Consider the following 24,921-nt stretch of genomic DNA (forward strand, 5'->3'; position numbering starts at 1 on the left):
CGGTGATGTGATGCGATGTTACCCCTCCTCATCCTTCTCGACCTCTCTACAGCCTTTGACGGTCAACCAGTTTCAGCCTACATGATGTGCTCATAACTCTGGAGTGGGGCTTTAACTCATGACCTTCTGACTCAGAGGCAAGAGTGCTACCAATTATCCAAGACTGACTGCCTATCATCTTACTGTAAAGGAAATTCCCGTCACTATTGTTACTGCAGTTGTTGATTAAAACGAAACACCATAAGGACCTCAGAAATGTGATTTTTAGCAAATACAACTGAACCTCACCACGCGATTTAAAGAAACAATACTTACTGCAACACATACCAATGACTGCACTAATAATATCAGGTTCACTCAAAAATGAAGGCAAAATTATGATTTTTTTAATTATTACTAAAAGGGTATGTAACACACCCAGCTTACACAAATGTGGAATAGGAACCCACTTGACTGGCATTCATTCTTGGAACAAACTTGCAGCCATCTATTATTCTGTAATCTGGGTGTTGTATCAGGGCATTCATATTTTCCAAAATTATATTCACCTCTAGCATCACATGATCATTGTCTTCACATTACAAACAGCCTCCTCACACATACCCTCAACATGAAGCAGGTGAATGGAGATGAAGAAAAACAATAGGTCAGGGAATGAATGTCAGATCTGTAAGCGATCATGAATGCGCAAACCTAACAATGTAGATCAGGACTAAATGTAAATCAGCTTTTTGGTTTGCAGTATTACTGTGTTATCTTTGTGGCTCCATCATACTTTTGAATCTTGAAACATTTTTTTTAAAATGAGTTCTTATTTTGCAGTGTTTTCCTTTCTTATCCCCAAAAAGTAGGAGCTGCTTTCCACTACAACCCGTCCTGCTTTCTGAACCTCGGGCTTCTTCACAAATGATACCCTGAATATCACTGGTTGACCACGGGAGGCATAATCCAGAAAGAACACCTGCTGCTACACAGTGCTCTGTCCACCACACCTAGTTAACAATAGACAAAAATCACCCAACTGAGGCAAGTGGATTTGAAGGGCAGACAGGCTCATGATCTCCTAACTGAAGGTACTCAACCAATGGAGTTACCTATTAATAGGCTTCCCTCTGCGTCTCTTCTTCAGTGAATATGAAACAGATGCTCTTCAATAAAAATATTTAAATGTGTTCAGTTTTATCAAGCAAATAAACATAAGCAAATCTAACAGCAGAACAACATATCCTTAATGTGATGAACATTTTTCATAAAGCACAATAGTTTGATGATGGAGTTCAACAGTCTGCTTCGCAACTAATTCATCAGCAGCAGACCCGATATGCATACTGATTTGCTCGCTTTCTAAGTAGTCAGTTATAAAGCTTCTCATTGATTATATAATTTTTCAGAAAAGAAAAACACTCAGTTTATGCTTTAAGGCTGATCCAGTAGTGTTATAATGCTCCCTGTCCCCAGATTTATTGTGCCAAAAAATTTTCTTCCTTCTATATTATTTACCCGTCTGTCAACTCCCAACCCTTGGCTATTCCAATACATTTTTCCAGTTATTACAATACCCACAACATTTGATGCAGTTTGCAGTCTGATCAGGTATACTAACTTATTAAGGACTGTCTGTAAAGCATTATGGTGCACCAAAAATCCCCCATTGCCAATTATTTGTTTTTAAACAGACCATTCCAAAGTGTGGACACTTTGGCACCCCCTAGAAGAAACTAAAATGGTGGCAATCACATCCACAAATATTATCTTGCCCGAGTCCTTCAGCTCCACCATAACAACACCATTTCCTTCTTCAGGAGAACGACTTGAATAAATACACATCTTAGTAATAAAATGAAGTCACTCAAATCAGCAGCAAGAGGTTATTCACCAATTATCGACTTCAATTATTATCATTTCAATAATGGCTCAAAAGGAAGGAACGTGAGATTCTTTATTACAGCAGAAAACATGGTCTAAGCTGAATTCACTATAATACTTCAAGCTCAAGCACAATACTATGTACGTTATTTGCTTCTTAATGGTGAATCAATGCTGTTCAAGCTTCTGTCGCAATAACAATCAAGATGGTTTCTAGATCAACAGGTGTTCTTCGGTTCCTTTCTGTTATTTAATCTAAGCTTTTGCAATATACTGGAAATTATTTTTCCCACAGATAATATACTTATATTTGGTGAGAAGCTCTATATCTATAATACATACCACTAACTGCATTATGACAATGTATTTTGTCCAGTAAATGCATCCTAATGACCTTAATTGCTGGGCAGATCATTTCTATTTAAGTTTTGTCTTTCCGTTTGTAATGTTATGAAGCTAATGTATGCACCAGCTGGTGCATCAGTTCATAGCTCAGTACTCTTCGATTTATTCTGCTCTGCTGCACTTGAATAGTCCAAATTTAACCTCTGCTGAGCAAGATTGTCATCATCTGTGTACAGCAGTATAATGAAATAATTAGCTACCTACAACATCAATCTTCATGCAATAAGCAAATGAAATGGAGATAAGTGGGCTGGTCAAGCAAGTATGAAAAAATTGGTCAATCCTGGTTATAACACAGAACCTCATCATTCATTAAAACTCCACCCAAACCTAAAAGCCCCAAAGGGCATTTGAGAAAAACCTTCAAAAAGCACCCAAAATGACATGACGAGATTGCACACCCTAGAGCTATGCATAGGTTAGCTATGAGTTGCTCTGAGCTGTGAAACTGCATATGATCTACCCAGGCCAATCTCAATATTACCAGTTATGTAATTAATTTAATACTGGGCTCTGCCCTCTCTCCCACTCTGTTCCTTCTTTATATCAGTCATCTCCTCCATTCATCATTCAAGTTTATCCATTCTTTTACAGATGATTTCATTCTACATTCAACTTATTTTTGATTGCACATCATTAGTGCTAACAGCTTTTAGTTCATGCAATGACTAAAACACTACATCTTGATCTCCTCCATGAACTTCAATGGGCAATGAAGATCTTGTTTCAATTCCTTAGAATGCAGTTAGTTTCTTTATGTATTTTGCAAGTATAACCAACAACGACCATTCTTACATTTCACGGCATCATTCTTAGTCCATCTACCATCATTCTTGGCCTTGCTATTTCATCTGACCTCAAGTGGAACTCCTGCATCTCCTCTACTGCTAATGCTGTATACTGGAAGCTCAGTTTCCCTTTTTTGCTTCACACTTCTTTTATAGAATCATAGATCCCCATAAAAATTCTTAACTCTATAAAGCCAAGTGCATCCAAGAATTGAGTACTGCTCCCATATCTGGGGGTAACGCCTCTACTACCTCTCTTGCACCGAGACAGGATACAGGACAGGCTTATTGTCTCTGGGGTAACCTCTGCCTTACCTCCAGCCTCAAACCTCTCTCCCTCCCTCTCTGTCCCCATCACAACCTTTCTTGTCTTTTTATCGACATCACTATGGTTAGTTCTCCTTTGAATTTTTTTCCTTTGTCCTTTCTCAGCTTCAAATACACCGTCCTTTAATTTCTTCCTCATCGCTCCATCTCCAATGTATTGAAATCAAGACTCACTGCAGTGTCCTATCCTAACTCATTCTTTCTCAACCTTATAGCTGTGGAGCTATTTACCTCCTTCACTCTTTCTTTCCTCTACAATCTTCAGGCTTTTAAAACCCTGGCATCTCTAATCATTACTTCCTGATTTACCTTTTTTTTTACTCTTTTCATTGTTGGTGGTGTCCTGCACTATGGGTCTTAGCCCTTCAACTTGATTTCTCAATAATAATAAAAATTGAGATTGACTTCTCCTATATTAAGGAATATGGTGGGTAAATTCAAATGGTAGAAGTTCCTCCCATGTTCTAAAGTGTACATTAAGGAGCATGGTTCAGAGCACCTACCACTTCTAAATATGTATTTTTCACTCAGCACTGTTGGCTCTTTGGACATGTAAATGTGCACACAATTTGTGGAATTAATTTTTTTGGTGCAGATAACCTTTTTCCAGATATTTCTCCATTTTTCCCCAACATAGTCTTCCCTAGTCACTTACCATCCTTAGCCTAGCAGCCAGATGACCACTCCCAGGCCTCTGTCAATGCCACTCTGAAACCGATTAAGAAGTAGCTTTCCTTCCTTGCTTTTGAAGAAATGTCTGGTCTCCACCCATCACATGCCCAGTGACATAACTGAGATAAAGGGGATTGTGGATGCAAAATCCATGCGGCACCACAAAGTGCTCCTTCAATATGCTGGCCCCATTTATATATTAAAAAAACCAGGGAGACTGGGTGGTACAATGTTACAACACCGTTGTTTTACCTCGAGACCTGGTTTCACCATCCGCTCAGACTGATGGGATTATATCTCCTCTCTCGGCTAACTGTAAAGTTCCTACATGGCCAATCTCAACCAAAGTTCGAGTGGGTGTTTATACCCACAGTTTGGCACTAATTGCAAATCACATTTGGAGAAACCTAATGTTGGCTTTATGTTGAAAAGTACAATTTCACAAAATGCACCAAGAGGTTTTCTTCTGAGATTGAACTTAAGACACATTTTAGGAAGGTTTACTTTGTATTTAGCATGATATACCTGACCTCTGAATGTTTTGATGCAGTGAGTGCCCCAAGTAGAAAAGTGCTCCATTCCCCATCACTATCATGAACAAAATGATATATATTTTAAGTATCAGATTTTATTTTCAAGGTTGCTAGATGGGGAGGGAACCATCTTTGATTGTATGTCAGCTACAATGTGAAATTCATCTCAGAATATGAGAGAGCAGTAATGTGGTGTAAGTGACAGGTTTAAAAAATAAGCATGAAATCCATCAGAACTTAGCTGCAATGCAAAGCCATGCTGTGTAAGTGAATTATACACTCCCTTCAGCTGTCTATTGTGTACTAGGGTAGCAGTTATTTAGATAGTTAAATGCTTATAAATACACAAGTCAAGGTTAAATAAATATTCAAGTTCATTCCAGCAATGATCTGTACACTGATGAAATACAGTTGCTGCAGTAAGGACTGCTTATGTTTATTGAATGGGGTTGAGTGTGATTGATTTGACGAACAGGACTTTTTAAGTTGAACAATTGATCACGCGTCCCAGTCTCACTCGAGTCTAAACAACCCATCGTTATTACTGTTCAATGCTGCAATGTTCTCTCTCTCTCTCTCTCATACAGTGTTTCACGGTCGACTGCGTCACCGGTTGAGACCCATGAAGAACAGCATAGCAACAGGACTAGTCGCTGGTGGCGAGAATGCTGTTCCACACAGCTGTTCCTTTTACAATTCCAGTACGAGTGGACTTAAGTGAAAATGATCAAATGCTCCGTTTACGGTATATTGTGATTAAAAAGATATGATAAAGGCTCTGACAAAAACAGAGGAAGATTTTAAGTTATATTATTTATATACGAGTAAAATGCACAGTGGATGTTGCTCCCTCCATTTTGGAGAAAAATTAGTTCAATACACATGGATGTGCCTCACCCTAGGTATTCAGAAGATTAACATCTCCTGTCATTTGCACCACAGTACCTCACTCACATCTTCTGAGATGGATTTATCAGTACAGCTAATGTATAACTGCAGACAGCTCCCTCCCCATCTAACAGCTGTGAAAATATTTTTATAGGCCATCTAAGTGCAGCAGTAACACAAATTAACAACAGATGAAAAATAACAATGGCTCGAGCGCAGGTAATAATAACCACCGGCACCATCTTTTACATGCCATGTAGAACCTGACAGGATAGGTTGGGAGATAATGGGCCAGCTCTCTAAAGCACCAAGAGACTGGTAATTTAGTTTCTCTTCTGACATTTATGACTGCAGTGCAGCTGCAGCAAAATCAACTCAGATGGTGTAACCCTTTCCCAGTGAATCATGCTGAAAGGCAGCAGTCAGTTCGCACTGCTTATAAAGTGGAGGTTTGCTAGAAGTCAAAATATGTCCTTCCAAACAAATAATTACTTAACCAGTCAACAAGTGGTTTAAAAGAACCGTGACAGGAATTACATGGATAGATTAGTTGGAGTGGAGACTTTAAAGTTGCATTGATTTTACAAACACAGAATATATGAGGATAGTATGGTAATGATTTCCTGCAAATTCAAGTCATCAGGTGACATGGCCCATGGACTCAACTGAGGGAGAAGTGGGTATTATTCTTGCAAACCCCTTCCCTCAAAGTTTAAACTTTGCAGACATGACCTAAGATTTTCTAACGTTATCGCAGAGTTAGTTTTTGCTCCTTTGTGGTCAGCTCCATGTTGTTCATTCAAACAGCTGAATGTCACTGGTTGATCCCTCTCCATCATAAATATGGCCTACTTCCACCTTCATATCACCGCCCATCTCTGCCCCTGCCTCAACCCATCAGCTGCCAAAACCCTCATCCATGCACACTATCACCTCCAGGCTCAACTATGCCAATGCTTTCTTAGCCGGCCTCCCATCCTCCATAATCTTCAGCTCATCCAAAAGTCTGCTGCCCATATCCTATGTCGCACCAAGTCCCGTTCACCCATCACCCTGTGCTCGCTGACCTACGTTGGCTCCCAATCCCCCAATACCTCAAATTTGAAATTCTCATCTTCACGATCGAATCCCTTCTTGGGCCTCAACCATTCCTATCTCCGTAACCTTCTCCAGCCTTACAACCCTCCGAGAAATCTGCTTTCCTCCAATTCTGGCTTCTTGTATATCCCGAGCTCATTCCGTCCCACCATTGGCGGTCGTGTCTTCAGCCATCTAGGCTCCAAGATCTGGAATTCCCTCCTTAAATTTCTCTGTCTCCTTTAACACCCTCCTTAAAATCCAACTCCTTGACTAAGTAACCCCTCCTAATAGTTCTTTCTTTGGCTCGGCATCAATTTTTGTCTGATTATGCATCTATTCAATCTAAGTTAAAGGCGCTATATAAATGCAATTTGGTGTTAACACGTTTTTTTTGATGAGCGTTCTTCATAAGATCAAGTCGCCATTATACATCTCCAATTAAATCTTAAAGTAGAACCCAACCTATCAGATGCCAACCAATCTGTCACATGTACCTGGGGTGAAGGTGTATGCACACACGGTTTTGGTGGAAAAAGCAGAAAAGAAAACTTTTTTTAGTCCAATTTCAATCTAGCAAGTACAGTATTTCCTTTACTCAGGAATTTGTATTGTTAGGCTTGATTTTGGTCTTATTCAGAGCAATGATATGTGAGTAGCTTCAGCTGACTAACCCTCTACCTTTCCACTGAAGGGGAAAACGCCTGGAAAATATTTGGCATTTCCCGCGGTGGGAAGGGAAGGTTCAAAATCTCAGCAGGGGAGGGGGTAGGGGGTGAGCCACATTCTGTCATTCTGGTGAATTGGAGCACAAATACCCAGCATTGCAGCACTTGGGGATGAATTTCGGATGGCAGGGGGTGGGAGAGGGTTCGTCTGCTTGTCCACCGTAACTTCGGTGGAAGAGCCGCAGAAACCCCAGAAAAATGATGCGAACGGTTTTTACACCGTTTTTCTGGGGTTTCCATAGCTCTTCCGCTGAAGTTACGGCAGGCGAGCGAGAGAACTCCTGCGGAAATTCACCCCCTTATCTTTGAGAAGTTTTTTAGCATTGTATTCTGCAAACATAATAATATTAATGAGTACGGGAAGAATCAATAGGGAAGATGTCCATCTCTGTAGAGTGTATTTTGAAGAAAAGTAGAAAATGTTAATGCATTTCTCAAAGCGGTGTAAATATACTGCTCGTCAGGCACTATGGCATTTGCTGTAGGTTTTGTTGACATTGATTACCTGGCATTGCATGAGTAAGATCTCCACACAGTACAAAGAACTTGGGTTTCAATGTCAGCTTGTTGATAGCCTGCACTGCTTGCTCCATGAGCTGGATCTCTTCCTGCCATTCATCACCTCCATTATCGTTATCTCCTACCTTCCATGCTTTCATAAGACCGAATTGTGGATCGGCTCCTTGAATGAAGTAGAACGGTCCTTTCCAATCGCGTTCTTCCTCTAGGGAAGAGATAAAAACAGGTTTGCGTTCAGACTCGTGACATCAGCGTACAGACATAACGGCCCAGAATTTGCTGTAGCCGTTAGTTAGACTTGCCCTTGCTCGTTTAATCTCCACGGTATTTTGCACCGCAGGTTGCCGGAAGTGGAAGATGGAAAAGTCTCCAAAAATAATTAAAACCTGAAAGAACGAGGCTGCGCACTTGTAACAGTTAATTTTCAGTGCCAGAGAGATTGACTGGCAGTAATTAACACTTATTACATCGTTAAGAGTACTTAGATGTGAAATGACGACTTAAATTTCTATGGCGAGTTTAGTTCGTATCTACCATGCAAGTACAGGAACTTCACGCCATTGAATGCATTTCGATGGTGAGTCAGACAGCGAGATGCCCTTTTCGCGAAGCTAGCGGCGGAGCAGCACATCTCCGACAGCAACTTTTGAATTTCCCCATTTAACCGCGCATCTGCCCCTCGTCTGAAGTTGCTGTGCAATTTGCACTGTTAGCCTCACGTTATTTTGACAGCAAATTCTGGGCCAACATATATATAGATAATGAGAAGTTGTTTCCCTGCTTATGGTTGCACCAGCTGCTATATTTCAACTGAGACGGAAGCAAGTGGGAAAGGTGTAGAGGTGAGCATAGACCTGGGAGGGAGATGGATAGAGCAGGTGGGAGAGGAAAATCGAGACCACTGCCTATTATTTTTCCCAATGAATGAAATGCTACAGTTTAAATGCAGCTTCCCGGTACCAACAGCTTCTCTTAAAGGAGCCAAGTTTGAACTTGAAAACATAAAAATAAACAATGACAGTCATCACTGAATTTATTTTTATGCTTATCAAGGAGAGGGATATCAGTGCAGGGAAATGGAACACTATACTACTTTTATCAACTGTCAGAAGCAAGCACTCCAAAATCAGATGTTGTAACATTAAGTGTGAAGAGCTCATTGATTTGTTTTTCGCCACAGTTGAAACTATCTGCTCCGCCACCTCAGCCCCCTTATCACAGTTTGGGATTCTTTGGCCTTTTTTCCCCACTGAAAGAACTTGGACATGAGCTAAAGAGGCGTGCTTCAGGACCGCCCCATGTCGTGTAACAGTAGGTGGACAAATGGTAATTACAATGCAAGATAGGAAGGCATTCCTCTTAGAGGCCCAAACATTGGACAATTTGTTAGCAAAATCTGGTTATTCAGAGGCTCTTCATGCCTTGGTGTTGGAAACCGTTTTTCATGTCTGCGGGGGCTGTGAGGGAGTCTTTTAAAAATCCGAACACAGACCCCAAAAGGTTCAGTCAGGTAGAAGCAGGCGGCTAAAGGGAAATAGCCTCTGCTCTGGTCATCAGAACAGGGGGGTGGGTAAGAGAGAGAGTGGGGGGGGGGGGGGGGGTGGGTAAGAGAGAGTGGGGAGGGGTAAGAGAGAGGGAGACAATATTTTTTTACGTTAAATAAAGAGCAACTGGAGTGGTCTAGCGCTCACACGGTCTTTATTTTCTTAACGGTACACAAACACAAATTGTACCAATTGCACCAAATGTCTCTCATCATTCTCAGTGTTCTGTACATTTTGCCTACTGTGCCCTAAAGTAGCTTACAAATCAAATCAAATGACGCCTTGCATAGTGTTAGCAGCATAATCCACAGAAATCTAGCTGACATCGCAAGGAAGTTTCATTGTTACACCCCTAGGTACCAATACTGTGCTAGTAAATATAGGGCAATGGGAGTCAACTTCCATAAAAATAAGCAGCAGACCGTTTAAGGACACCAGACACACAAAGATATCTGCGGTACTTCTGAATTTGTAATCCCCCTCCTCCCAGTTACCCATGTGCCTCTCCCACCCCTCCCTTTAATCTGGTTTCTGCCCTGTGCAAAGCACCAAGATCACTCCGGTCAAAGTCACCAATGATATCCTTTCTGACCGTGAGCATGGTGCATTATGCTCCTTGCACTCCTCGATCACTTGTTGCTGTTCAACACATCTTTGCCTCTCTTCTATGACCCATCTATCTATCTTGATTTAGCCAGTACATCTCCTGAAATGGGTTATCCCCCTGAGCCTGCAAAATCAACACAGGAGTTCCTTAAGTTTTCATCCTTGCCCCCTCTCCAATGCTACTTCTTGGTGGTACTACACATTAAGCATAGGGTCAGCTTCCATACCTTTGCTCCACCTCTTCACCACTATGTTCTACTGTATGAGTAACAGTGCTGTCTGACTGTTCGCCCAACATGAAGCATGAATGAGTCAACACGTTCTCCAAATTTACACGGGCAACACCAAAGTAATCCTGTTCAACTCTAGCAAAAAGCTCTGCACCCTAGCCCATGAATCCATCCACTTTCCTGGATGCTAGCTCATGTTGCGTCGAGTCCACAGCTTGTGTGATCCTAACGATATATCCTGTCCATCCCAATATGGCTATTTACACCTCACTATTGCCTACCTCAACCTTACCTTGCCCCTCGTCCAAGTCTTTGTTATCTTAAGGCCGGACTTCTACAACACTCTCCTCACCACCCTCCCGAGTGCCACCCTACATAAATTCCAAAGTTCAATCTCTGTTGCCTGCAGCATATCCCATACTATGGTGCTGCTCACTTATCATTCCTTTCTGACCTCCATTGGCTTCCAGTCCGACAGCACATTGAACACAAAATCCTTGCCCTCGTTTACAAATCCCTCCACAATCTCAACTCAACCCACCTCTCCAGGCCTATGTCCCAGTTTGCTTCCTAGCTCTTCTGACTCTGGTCTACTATTCATCCCTTCTCAGTGGCAAAGCCTTTAGCCAAGTCACCCCCACATTCTGGAACACCCATTCTCCTTGATACTTCTCTTCCTGCCCTCAAAAGCCTCCTCAAAATCCATTTCTTCCAGCATGCCTACAATCACTTCCCCAATTCTTTCTACCACTGCTCAGTGTCCATTCAAAAAGCACCCCCCCCCCCTCCACCCAAAGCCTTTCCTCCCTCCTCTGAAGTGTCTTGAGATGTTAACTGTGTTTAAAAGTGCTGTGTTGTTGTGGTAGCGGGTGCAAAACATAAATCCTTGTACTCTGCACCAACAATATGCCTTAGATCAAACTTCAGAAGAGCACCCTCTGCTGCACCAATGCAGTATTTATATTCCCTTAATTGTCCTTGCAGCCTCTCTGGGCTATATTTGTGGGCAGTTTGTGTTGAGGACCTGCATCCATTAATTGCTGGATTTGGACCTTTCAAGCTCATTTGACATAGGACCTATACAGCTGGAAGACAGGAGACTTTTGTTCCATCAGTTTGGACTGCATTCAAATCCACTGAGCCTTCCAGCGAAATTAAACTAATCTTTCTCCCCACCAGTCTCTGTGGTTCTACGAAGAAATGGAGGATCAACGAGATTGACACAATGCTCTATTTCTGTCAGTTCAATGTCTCACGATGCTGTGACGATGCAAGTTAGAAGATTAATATCCAAGTATGAACTAATGTTTAAAAAAAAAGAGACTCTCATGGAGTTTAGTGAAATTAAATGGTCTGATCTAAAGTGGCAGTTCATACCATTTAAGCTTCAAGTGAAAAAAATTGCATTTTAAAAAAATTCATTCATGGGATGTGGGCGTTGCTGGCAACGCCAGCATTTATTACCCATCCCTAATTGCCCTGGAGAAGGTGGTGGTGAGCCGCCTTCTTGAACTGCTGCAGTCCGTGTGGTGAAGGTTCTCCCACAGTGCTGTTAGGTAGGGAGTTCCAGGATTTTGACCCAGCGACGATTAAGGAATGGCGATATATTTCCAAGTCAGGGTGGTGTGTGACTTGGAGGGGAACGCGCAGGTAGTGGTTTTCCCATGCACCTGCTGCCCTGGTCCTTCTAGGTGGTTGAGGTCATGGGTTTGGGAGGTGCAGTCATAGAAGCCTTGGCAAGTTGCTGCAGTGCACAGCCACAGTGCACCGGTGGTGGAGGGAGTGAATGTTTAAGGTGGTGGATGGGGTGCCAATCAAGCAGGCTGCTTTGTCTTGGATGGTGTCGAGCTTCTAGAGTGTTGTTGAAGCTGCACTTATCCAGGCCAGTGGAGAGTATTCTATCACACTCCTGACTCCTGATGATGGAAAGGCTTTGGAGAGTCAGGAGGTGAGTCACTCACTGCAGAATACCCAGCCTCTTACCTGCTCTTGTAGCCACAGTATTTATGTGGCTGGTCCAGTTAGGTTTCTGGTCAATGGTGACCCCCAGGATGTTGATAGTGGGGGATTCAGCGATGGTAATGCCGTTGAATGTCAAGGGGAGGTGGTTAGACTCTCTCTTGTTGGAGATGGTCATTGCCTGGCACGAATGTTACTTGCCACTTATCAGCCCAGGCCTGGATATTGTCCAGGCCATGTAGCATGTGGGCATGGACTGTTTCATTATCTGAGGGGTTGCGAATGGAACCGAACACGGTGCAATCATCAGCGAACATCCTCACTTCTGACCTTATGATGGAGGGAAGGTCATTGATGAAGCAGCTGAAGATGGTCGGGCTTAGGACACTACCCTGAGGAACTCCTGCAGCGATATCCAGGGGGTGAGATAATTGGCCTCCAACAACCACTACCATCTTCCTTTGTGCTAGGTATGACTCCAGCCACTGGAGTGCTTGCCCCCTGATTCCCATTGACTTCAATTTTAGTAGGACTCCTTGATGCCACACTCGGTCAAATGCTGCCTTGATGTCAAGGGCAGTCACTCTCCTCACATCTGGAATTCAGCTCTTTTGTCCAAGGCTGTAATGAGGTCTGGAGCCGAGTGGTCCTGGCAGAACCCAAACTGAGCATCGGTGAGCAGATTATTGGTGAGTAAGTGCCGCTATCAATATGCTAATGATTGAGAGTAGACTGATGGGGCCGGACTGGATTTGTCCTGCGTTTTGTGGACAGGACATACTTGGGCAATTTTCCACGTTAATCGGGTAGATGCCAGTGATGTAGCTGAACGGGAACAGCTTGGCTAGAGGCGCAGCTAGTTCTGGAGCACAAGTCTTCAGCACTACAGCCGGGATGTTGTCGGAGCCCATAGCCTTTGCTGTATCCAGTACACTCAGCCATTTCTTGATATCACGTGGTGTGAATCGAATTGGCTGAAGACTGGCTTTTGTGATGGTAGGGATCTCAGGAGGATCATCCACTCGGCACTTCTAGCTGAAGATGGTTGCAAATGCTTCAGCCTTAACTTTTGCACTCATGGGCTGAGCTCTGCCATCTTTGAGGACGGGGATGTTCTCAGAGCCTCCTCCTCCCGTTAGTTGTTTAATTGTCCATCACTGATCACGATGTGGCAGGACTGCAGAGCTTTGATCTGATCTGTTGGTTGCGGGATCGCTTAGCTCTGTCTATAGCATGCTGCTTCCGCTGTTTAGCATGCGTGTAAAAAATCCAAACCTCAAATAATAAGACACTTCTGTTTACACTCCTCAGTACCCTACAACAGAAATGCACAGTATTGCCCTTTTAAGGAACCTATTGTCTTCCATAATCTACCTAAGTCTAGAATGTCTATTTCAGATTTGTTTCACTTGATTTGATTTACAAAATTCAAGCTGGCTAAATGGACCGAATACTTTTACTGTGCAGGTGTGAATCACAACTACTTCATAGTGCAACTATGTATTTGTGGTGGCACGCAATGTATTCTGCGGCACACAATTTACAACTGACATTGACTCACAGGTGCACTGGAACCGGATACTGAGAAAACTGGACAGAAAACAACAGCTTGCACTGGTTTCCTTTGTTCTGGTTTGTTGCAAGTTGTTAAGAGTTCGTGGGGGCAAACAACACTTATGTATTTCAGCCAAATACAGGGTCACTATCACCCTCACAGTCTAACTGGGGACTCAGTCCACCGCAGTAGGTGGCAGTTTATTTAAGGGAAAGGCACGCATCAGACTTGTTCTAAATTCATAATCAGCCAAGAAATTCTGTTGTCCTCATTTCTGATGTCAAACAATTTACAACAATTCTCCCTTTTGTCTACTCTGCATGTTAATAAAAAGATAAATTTCTCATCTCGCTTCATTTTGCCAATGCCTGTTTACCAGATTTATGCTGAGAGCCAAAGCTGAAATCTGGGCTCAGTATTCAAATGTACCACCTGATAGATCATCTGAAAACTAATGTGCACCTGTTTCATAAATTACAAATTACAAAACAACAAGGCTCTCCAGACCTTCACAGGTACTGTTTTTCCCAAGCTCACCCGCTCTGATGATTCTATTTTGGTTTGTTAAACTTGAATTAAAATAAAATTAAGACAATTTTAATTTTAAAAAAATTATTTTAACAAATCTTTAAAAGTGGGAGGGCAAGTTTACAAAGCTGTTTAAAAGAACACACGCATAAGGTTTAATAAATAGGGGCATAGAGTACATAGAATTTACAGCACAGAAACAGGCCATTCGGTCCAACAAGTCTATCCATTTGTTTATGCTCCACACAAGCCTTTTCCCACCTTAATTCATCTCACCCTGTGGTTGAGCCACAGTTTGAGAACTGTATCCAGTTTTGGGTGCCCTACTTTAGGAAGAATGTGAAAGCTGTGGATGATACGAGGGATGAAAGGCTTTGTTTATGAGGAGACACTAAAGAAACTGGGGCTTTTTTCACTATTACAGAGAAAGCCAAGAGGAGATCTGATCGAGATGTTCAAAAGTATGAGAGGATTTGAAAAGATAAAATCGAGAAAAGAACCTTTTCCACTGGTCGGTAACTAGTGGTCATCATCTTAAAAATACAAATAGAAAGGTTAGGGGAAATTTTTTTTATGCTAAGACTTGTTAAGATATGGAAAGCCCTACCAGAAACAGTGGTAGAAGAAGAATTCGTAATAGCTTTTAAAAAGGATTTGCCAATCAATATTTGAAAAAAATAAACATTTAAAGGCTATGGCAAAAGGCAGAGCAATGAGACTAAGTGGATAACTCAGTCAGAGAGCCAATGGATCTGCAATAGACCAAATGGCTTTCTTTGCTGTAAAACTTTATGATTCTAAAGAGCAGGACCATTGTGGGGGGGAGGGAGGGGGACCCCTGTGGCAGCGGGGGGGGGAGAATGCTACACAAGATGGAGGACAGATGTAGCCATGTTGTAATGCAACAGTGGACTCTGCCCTCCATCATACTTCAAATTGTGCCAGGTCTGAAGCCACCTCACATAATGGATTTCATTAATCTACAGCCAATGTGACAATACTTGATTTGGGCTGTTTCTAAATTCATCTCTCATTTCCCGTTATAAATGGAGTATGTTGTTTTGGAGATCCAGTGATCAAAAGTGAATATAAAATTCAAAATGTGAAAATGTATCATTCATCATTAATATCACATCTTTGCATTTGTTTTCAATGCTCCTGACAATGGCCCGGAATTCACTGCAATGGCGATATTAGGGACAAAGGCCATAAGTTAGACCATTGTGCTCCCCGATCCTCCAGTGGTGAATTCACGCCACAATTTGCTGGAGAAATAATTAGAATACTCCGCACCGAGCATAGCGGCAGATCGAGAGCGGCATGGCCAATGCCTGATACACATCCACGGTACTGGGACACGGAACAGAACAGAAGAACAGGACATTTAACAGGGACGCAATGAGAAGCAACGGTTCCGAACTGATAATGTGGGGATTGAATCAAATTTTGTTTGATAACCCTCTTGTAAAGCACCTTGGGACGTTTTACTACATTAAAGACGCTATATAAATGAATGCAAAGATCGGGTTTAATTTGATGAGTTCATACTGAGACAGTATAAATATATAAACTATTATAAAGTTAAATCATCTATACTTACCATTATTCTTACCTTTGAGTTCTCGTGCCACAGGTGGTGCTGTTACTCTGAGAAGTTCCAACTCCCAGCTCTATTCAGTTCAAGTCCCCAGCATGGTTAGTCACCACCAAAGATTTTTACACATTTTTACAATGTTAATAATCTAAATGTAGTCTTTTTCATTATCTAATTCTTTCATTTATGTAGTCAAACAGAAACAGAAAAGCTGTAAAATTATAGATAAGAAAATAATTTTACACCCAGTGGCCATTTTCTACTCTGGAACTGGATGCAGTTCTTTTTAACTACAGCTCATGTGGTTGAAAAAAATAATTTTAAAAATGTTATCAGCCTTTATGTGGAATTTTTGTTTAGTTCTTTACTTTTTTCTCATTGTTTTTGTATTGAAAATAAATAAATAATGTATGATGGCTAGCCCACAAAAAGAAATAATTTGTTTTAGCTCTGTTTTCATCCATTAGCAGCAACTCAAAATAACATGTTTTATGTTTTTCATGCCAACTATAAAGTTTATTCTTTTGTGATTTATGCTTATTATTTAGTTTTGCAGGAGTTGGGTTTTGAGCACATGTGCCGGTTCAAATTATTTCCTCTTGTCGCACGTGTGCAGGAGATACGCTTTTGCATATGTACACATTTTGCTAACAACATTATTCTATGCGTGTGCGCAGCTGCCATCTACAGACGATTATTAAAAATATTTTTCTGTGCCTATTCAAATCAGCAATGGGAATGTTAAACTCAAAACCAATTTTTTTTCCTCCCTTTGCCAATCTGCCCATACAAAACAATTTCTAGGCATCCATACTATCAGTTCACTTATTTGAGGGACACCTTCAAATATATTAAAGAAAAGCAGAAATAGCATTTATCTTCCGTATTTCACGATCGCAGGCCTTCTCAAAGTGCTTCACACCAATACTAATTATTTTTGCAGTTTAGTCACTGTTATCACGTATGCAAATGTGGCAGCCAATTTGCACACAGCAAGCTCCCACAAACAGCAAATGAGAGAAACGACGAGTTAATGGGGTAGAATTTCCGCCAGGGTTCGCCAATCTCTCCCCATAACTTCAGTAGAAACGCTGGAGAAATGGCTGTTTACACTGTTTACTGAGGTTTATGCCAATCTTCCATTAAAATGACAGATAAGGAAAACCCCAGGGAGATTACTGGTAAATTTGTTTTGGTGGTGATGGTTGAAGTTGGCCAGCTAAGGAAGAATGCCACACTCCTCCTCTTCATGGGATGTTTAACATCTATCTGAAAAGGCAGATGTCTCAGTTTAACGTGTGATCCGAAAAACGCCACATCTGATAATGCAGTGATCGCTCAGTACTGCAGTGGTGTGTCAGCCGATATTATGTGCTGGAGTGCAGCTTGAATGCACAACTTTATGACTCAGGCAAGAGTGCTGCCAGTGAGCCAAAGCGATACATTTTGTGCATTAGTGTGTGCATCCTGCTGACGTATAGCGTCCAATAAAAAAAAACAGAAAACACAATTAAAGTACTGCTGGTTATTCACTTTCCTTTTGGTGTTCATGTCATATTGCATCTGCTTTACAGAGTAGCACCTTCACATTCTTTACAACCATTGAGATAAGGCAGTTCAACATTGTCCCTCCTCTCGCAGGAGATTGACTGGTATATTATGAAAAGTCTTGCCTCTATGTGAGCTAATGTGTAGAATTCCTGTAACTAATCAGATCACAGTAAAAGAGACACTGTCCCTTCAACCAATCGCCTAATCACGATACAAGTCAGCGGTCTGTGCCAGTGAGTTTTCCCGAAGTAAGCAGTGAATGGCACATGGACTTACTGTTCTTAATTCACACACTACCATTTCAAGGCTGCACATCCCCCAACGCATTGCAAGCAATCTCATGGGAAGTTTGCTGTTAATAAATATTTTAACAATCAAAAGACTTCAAAATTTCTCTGACATCTACTGCAATGTAACATTATTTTTGATGTTACAATCAGGATCAACAGCATTCTTTAGACAACTTTAATAGATTTAGTAGAATAAGGGGTTGGCCATTAAGGACTGAGATGAGGAGGAATTTCTTCAATCAGAGGGTTGTGAATCTTTGGAATTCTCTACCCCAGAGGGCTGTGGATGCTCAGTCGTTGAGTATATTCGAGACTGAGTGATAGATTTTTGGACTCTGGGGGAATCAAGGGATATGGGGATTGGGTGGGAAAGTGGAGTTGAGGTCAAAGATCAGCCATGATGTTACTGAACGGTGGAGCAGGCTCGAGGGGCCGTAGGGCCTACTCTTGCTCCTATTTCTTATGTTCTTATGTTTGGCACACCTTGACTGAAATCTGCTGGAATATATTTCTGTACCAATTCTTTTATTTTCATCAGTAAAACCAACGAGGCAGAACTTACCCAACTCGGGCGCCGTTCCTCAGTGGCGTCCTGTCCAACCGCCATCAAATCCATTGGAGCAAGTTCGCAAATCCGCACATGCGCATTAAAAGCCCGAAATCGCAAATTTGCTCCAATTGGTTCACCGGCATTTTGACAGTTACAAATTAAAGGGCCACCTATGCTACAATCAATACAATCAGCAAACGTCTGTGAACTTACTCATCTGCCCAGCTGGAACAAAGATACTTTTTCTTATTCGTTCATGGGATGTGGGCGTCGCTGGTGAGGCTGGCATTTATTGCCCATCCCTAATTGCCCTTGAGAAGGTGGTGATGAGCCGCCTTCTTGAACCGCTGCAATCCGGTGGTGAAGGTTCTCCCACAGTGCTGTTAGGAAGTGAGTTCCAGGATTTTGACCCAGCGACGATGAAGGAACGGCGATATATTTCCAAGTCGGGATGGTGTGTGACTTGGAGGGGAACGTGCGCCCCGAGAAGGTACGCTTGAAAATACCAGCCCTACACTACTTTTTAAAAGCATGGAGATTTATACTGACTGCGAAACAACAAAAAATTAAATTTTAAAAATGTGGAATGTCTAATTATTCTTGTTTTAATATTTTTTGATCATTAAAAAAATTAATTTTTATTTTTAATTTCTGTATGTTTCATTACATTATAAATCATTTCCTTGCCTTTTTATAAAGGTATGTTATGATGTTAAATTTTTATTTAGACTAATATTGGGAATGTCTTTTAAATGAATGGAGTTTTTTTTGCCTGCTTGTGGGCGGGCTTCCATTCTCACAGTCTTTGCATGGCCTGCGCTGATCTCGGAGCGCACCACTAGAGAAGATTTCAAAATTCAGCAAATGGACGTTGTGGCTCACAGTGAGTACATTCGTACTTTTTATCCACGGGATGTGCGGAGAGCCTTGCCACGCCAGTCAGAGCAAGTTCTGACCCAATACCTTAATAACGCAAACCACATGGAAACTTGAAGAGAAACACTATACTAAACAACATCTACATGAACCATCTCCTTTGAACATCCATTTAATATAATTAGCTTGAAATATGATCCTTTATTTGTGCTGCACTTTGTAAATCAACATTTGAAGCAAACTAGTGGGTGTTAGATTTAATGTTTAGTACAAGAAGCAAATAGTAAAGTGGAAATGGATGAACATGTGGATTCTGGTGGGCGCTGGGTTATTAGATTATATATTCTAATAAAGAGTAACATTAAAAAACAACGCAGCTGCTCAAGACTTTCGAAGAGTAAACTTTGGGACTATGAGAAGAGTTCTAGGCATAATTAAATGGGAAACAAAATCAGAACATTAAACAGAAGAATTTTTTAAACTATTTTAAGGGATACGCAAATGAAGTATATTCCTAAGAGAAAAATAGCTTTTGAATAAGGAGGTTTAAAGTAACCTGGATAGGAATTAAATTGTTATTAAAAAGTACAAGGAACCAAAATGTAGTGAGTCAGATCTGGCTGGACCACATCTAGCATTATCTGGCCCTGCTCTCCTGTGTCAAAACTGCTCACTGCTCCAGGATCATCCTGGAATGGAACGATAACCCCCAGCTTCTTGTCTCCACTACCAACCATCTCCTTAAAACCCTCACCTCTAATAACAAGTGTGAGGAGCTCATGGACTTCTTTGTCACTAAGATTGAGACCATCCGTTCAACTGCCTCTGCCGCATCCCTCCCTTCCCCTTGCCTACCAAGCCAAGCTTCCCCTAAGGTTCCCTGCTGCTCTAACCCTGAACTTGCATCTTTCTCTAGTTTCTCTCCTATTTCCCCTCATGCCATCTCTGAGCTCATCGTGTCCATGAGATCCAGCTCCTGCTCTCTTGACCCTATTCGCACTAAACTGTTGACCATCCAACTTACTTTCCTGGCTGCCGTGCTAGCTGATATTGTAAGCGGTTCCCTCTCTTCAGGTACTGTCCCCTTCGCTTTCAAATCTGCCGTAATCACTCCCCTCCTCAAAAAACTCACCCTTGACCCCTCTGACCTTGGAAATTACCACCCCACCTCCAACCTCCCTTTCCTCTCCAAAGTCCTTGAACATGCCCATCTTTCCCATAACTCCCATGTTTGAACCTCTCCGATCAGGTTTCTGCCCTGCCACAGCATTGATACGGCTCTAATCAGTCACAAACTACATCCTCCATGACTGTGACCGTGGTGCACTATCCCTCCTCACCCTTTTCGACCTGTCTGCAGCCTTAGTCATGGTTGACCGCACCATCCTCCTCCAACACTTCTCAGTTTTCCAGATGAATGCGTCTACCCTTCCACTCCTACCTATCCAGTCGTAGCTACAGAATTTCCTGTAATGGCTTCTCTTTCCACCCCTGCACCATTACCTCTGGAGTCCCCCAAGGATCGATCCTTGGCCCCTCCTATTTCTCATCTACATTCTGCCTCTTGGTGACATCATCCAAAGACATGTCAGATTCCACATGTATACTGACGACACCCAGCTCTACCTCACCACCACCCCTCGATACCCATCCACTGCCTCTGTGTTGTCAGATTGCTTGTCTGACATCCAGTCCTGGATGATCCGAAATTTCTGTCAATTAAACAATCGGGAAGACTGAAGCCCCTGGTACAAACTCCCTTCCCTAGCCACTGATTCCATTCCTCCCCACCCATGGCCATTGTCCCAGGCTGAACCACACTGCTCGCAGCCTCAGCATCCTATTTGAATTGAGCTTCCAACCCCATAATCCTCTCCATAACAAAGACCACCTACTTTCACCTCCACAATATCGCCCATCTCCGTCCCTACCTCACCCCATCTGCTGCTGAAACCCTCAACTATGCTTTTGTTACTTCCAGATTCGACTATTCCAATGCTCTCCTGACCGGCCTCCCATCTTCCACCCTCCATAAACTTGAGCTCATTCAAAACAACGCTACCAAAATCCTAACTCACACCAAGTCCCGTTCACCCATCATCCCTGTGCTCACTGACTTTCATTGGCTCCCAGTCCACTAACATCTTGATTTTAAAATTCCCAAGAAAATTAGTGCAATTTGAAGAGCCTTCTCTAACCAGCACAAATCGGCAGAGACTCGTAGTGTCAACCTGGGGGAGTGGCCAGTTTTGTGGGGTGGGGGGGGCCTAATCTGGCGAATTTAATCTTAAACCAGCATAGAAGATCACGGAAAACATGACGTAAGTGGTTTTGGGTGTAACTCACTTACGTTTAAAATTCCCCGATCTTTTGAGCTGGTTCGGCCGATTCCGCCGGGATTGCACGGATATTACTGGCATAAAGGAGCAGAAACTCGACCCCAGCATGTTGGAAAAAGCACAGTGGAAATGTTCATGACAGGAAAGTATAGCAGTAAGTGTAACACTTGCAGAAAGTGCACACAATCACAAGCTTCTAATATAGATACAAAAATTAAACTTTTTTTTGTCTAGCATTCATTTTTGTCTATCATATTTGTTACATGCAAATTTGAGTCACACTTATATCTGATTGAAATTTGAACCATTCATAAAAACACAACTGAAAAAGGTAGGCAATGTACCAATCAAAAGCTGGAATGAAAATTAATAATCAAGAACCAATAGGGACATATGACAATATCAATCAGTGGTCAAAAAACAGGAACCAGTAAAACAACTAGCAAGAAAAGAAAGAAAAAATTACATAATTCACAACAAAATTAAGTCTTAGAAAATGTTTGGTAGGTTTTGTATCCCAAGATCCACGTTCTCTCAGGAGCATGCAGCTGGAGTTTGTTTCTTTCCTGGAGTTTGCTTTGTCCGGCTTGCATTCACTCCCAATATTTTTTGGGCCATCACATATATGCGAGTCATAAAATTTTGTCATTTCATGATTCGATATTTTGTCATGTATTTTATTATATATGTGTACCCGAAACAGAACCCAAAAACACCCAGCAGACAAAACTGGGGTATTCTGGAAGGGCTGAAACCATTACTCAAGTTTAGAGGAAGGTTCTCAACAAAATTCCAGAATCTAAACAGATTTGTTCGGGCAGAACTTGTGTTATTTTAAAAATCTTTTAGTTACATTAAGCACTATTGTAGATGTATTTGGAAAAGGAAGAATGGTGCTAAAATCAGGTCTCTCTCCCAAAATTTTTGAAAGGAAATATAATTTTTATTATTTTGTTTAAAACATTGTAACCATGCAACAACAGCTGACAGAACAAAGTGTATTAGCATCAAAAGTTCATCATCTTCTCCCTTGTGACAAATATGAGATATTTCAGGCCTCTGCACCCAGTGAAGTGCTGCCCCTGCAGCTGGCCATTCTAGCCCACTGTTAATAAAAATGTTCAGTATTTTTTAAACTGGAGCCCCACCTAGTTGTTGTAGTTTTTGTATCCTCGCGCTCTTTCCTTAAAGAACAGTGAAGTCGCAGAATGATTCGCAGGCTGATTAACAGTCTGACAGGCCGCAACAGGAACACTCCTTCCTTGGCCATAACCATCTTTATACCAGCTGATAGGGTGGTTAGCCCTAAACAGTGAGAGGGCTCTATGGGCTCCCACAACTCATACAATCGGGGGAGGGGGTGGCAGCCACACCCATCGGATGCAAGTATCCTACTGAATGTCAACCCAGAGCTCAGAGCTAGAGCTCTGGGCTCCACTCACTGGGGCTGTCTAGAGCAGGATTCGATCCCTTCACCTCCTGACTCAGAAGCGGGGATACTACCACTAAACCAAAGGCTTAGTCCAGATCAGGGAAATACATGAAGCTATGATGACAATCTTTAGGCGTTCGAAAAATATAGATGCCACATCCGAGGACAGCAGGATAGTGAATGTTACTCCCAGTAGTCAAAGAAAAATTAGACTTGAATCAGTAAATTAATGTTACACTAGTTGTGGAGAAAATGGTGGAAAAACCGTTTATGGAATGCTATTAATGTTCATCTAAAAGACACAGAAGCCATAGAGAGTAGTTAGCACAATTTTATATGCAATAGAATCATGCCTCATGAAAGCAGTGGAATTCTTTTGAGTTTGTAACTAAATTAATGGGTGATGGTTCACCAGTGGATATAATTTATTTGATTTTTCAGAACACATATTAAAGTTTAGTATCTTAAACTTTTACAGAAGATATAGGTGTATGTGTTGACTAATTCCGTTTTAAAAATGATGTGATGAACACATTAAGAAATGGTTTGAAGGTTAAAAGTATAAATAAAGATGATCAAATACTCTATGGAATAACGGGGAAATATTTCTGCTCTTTGTTATTGACAGCAACATCTTAAATGTATTCTTTATTCATGCATTTTATGATCTTGCTACAAAAAGCGAATAGCGGAAATCTTTCCCAGTTATGGTTACTGCACTGCTGGGACCATGGAAATGTCATTCTTGAAATGATCACAATTTTCTAATATAGATTATAATGTTAGATTCACATCCTGGTACTTTTTCTTGATTAAGGTGATGAATCACAGAGAAATTTCACAGTTTTATCCATGCTTTACACCTCCCTTAGGAGTTTAGATTGGTAGATCCATGATCAGACAAATTGTACCTAGTTTGTTGGAAGGACTCACCTTTAATGGTCCAAATGCCTAGATTTGAATTCTGTACTTATGTTCTTAATCGAGTATGGCCTCTTCCTTGATACCCTTTAAACATGTTACATCCAGATGTAATCCGGAATCCTAGTTCCCCATTTTGAAAGGCTAACACCGTTCTACTTCATTTCAGAGAAATTAGAATAAACTGTAAGTACTAAATCCATCAATGTCCTGCCTCCTAGTTGTAAATACAAAATCTAATATAATCCCTTTCCTAAAGCAGTGATCCACATAATGAATTAAAAAGTAATTGTTAACAAACTGAGAAAACACTTCATCATCAACAACTCGCATTTATGGAGTGCCTTTAGCATAGAAAAACATCCCAAGCTACTTCACGGAGACATAAGGAAAGAAACTTACAAAATATTTTTCCATTGTACTGATTTCAAACATTAAGGGGCCGATTTTAGTGTCTAGTATGCTTTATTAAGTGTGCAGATAAGGTATACAGGTTTGTGGAATGAGGCAGCCAGGGGTTTCATGTGATTACTGTCGATTTTATGTCCCAATTATTTTTTCAGTAGGACCTGGAGTGGTTGCTGGATGCTCCCATCCTGAAGTAGGTAGGAGCTTCGTCAGTAGATGAAAAACGGAACGAGGGAGACATTTCATTTTGCAGGCGGCAGGCTTGCAAGTCTCTGGCACACCCAGGGAATCTGGTGAGAAGGGGACCTCGGGATGGACCTTCAGATAGAAAAGCCTTTAAAAGGCATGCCAGTGTTAAAAGTAACTGTTTCAAGGCCTTTCTGGGCACTTCATGGGAATTTTTTTCTTTTTTTTCTGCTCGCACTTAGATTTCCATGACCTTTGCGTCATGACAGGTGTCAGCCATGGCTCAATGGGTAGCACGCTTGCCTTTGAGTCAGACGGTTGTGGGTTCAAGTCCCATTCCAGGGACTTGAGCACAAAATCCAGGCTGAGGGAGTGCTACATTGTCAGAGGTGCCATCGTTTGGATGAGACTTTAAAACTGAGGCCCCGTCTGCCCTCTCAGGTGGACATAAAAGATCCCATGGCACTATTTCGAAGAAGAGCAGGGGAATTCTTCCCGATGTCCTGGCCAACATTTATCTCTCAACCAACACCACTAAAATAGATTATC

At 41.7% G+C, this 24,921-nt stretch overlaps 2 protein-coding genes across 3 annotated transcripts in view; one reads left to right on the top strand and one right to left on the bottom strand.

Moving 5' to 3' along the window:
• snx29 (sorting nexin 29) overlaps window positions 1-5,381 on the top strand; it is a 594,171-nt gene extending 588,790 nt beyond the window's left edge. For both annotated transcript variants that reach the window (XM_068003253.1, XM_068003254.1), the window contains one exon: window positions 5,179-5,381. The gene's annotated coding sequence lies outside the window, so the exon portion shown is untranslated. The remainder of the gene's footprint in view (window positions 1-5,178) is intronic.
• Window positions 1-24,921, bottom strand: part of cpped1 (calcineurin-like phosphoesterase domain containing 1) — a 162,313-nt gene that overhangs the window by 126,855 nt on the left and 10,537 nt on the right. The window contains exon 2 of the mRNA XM_068003259.1: window positions 7,790-8,008. Coding sequence (XP_067859360.1) covers window positions 7,790-8,008 — 219 coding nt within the window. The remainder of the gene's footprint in view (window positions 1-7,789; window positions 8,009-24,921) is intronic.

This window comes from Heptranchias perlo, chromosome 22 (genome assembly GCF_035084215.1).
Source record: "Heptranchias perlo isolate sHepPer1 chromosome 22, sHepPer1.hap1, whole genome shotgun sequence".
NCBI classification, from domain to species: domain Eukaryota; kingdom Metazoa; phylum Chordata; class Chondrichthyes; order Hexanchiformes; family Hexanchidae; genus Heptranchias; species Heptranchias perlo.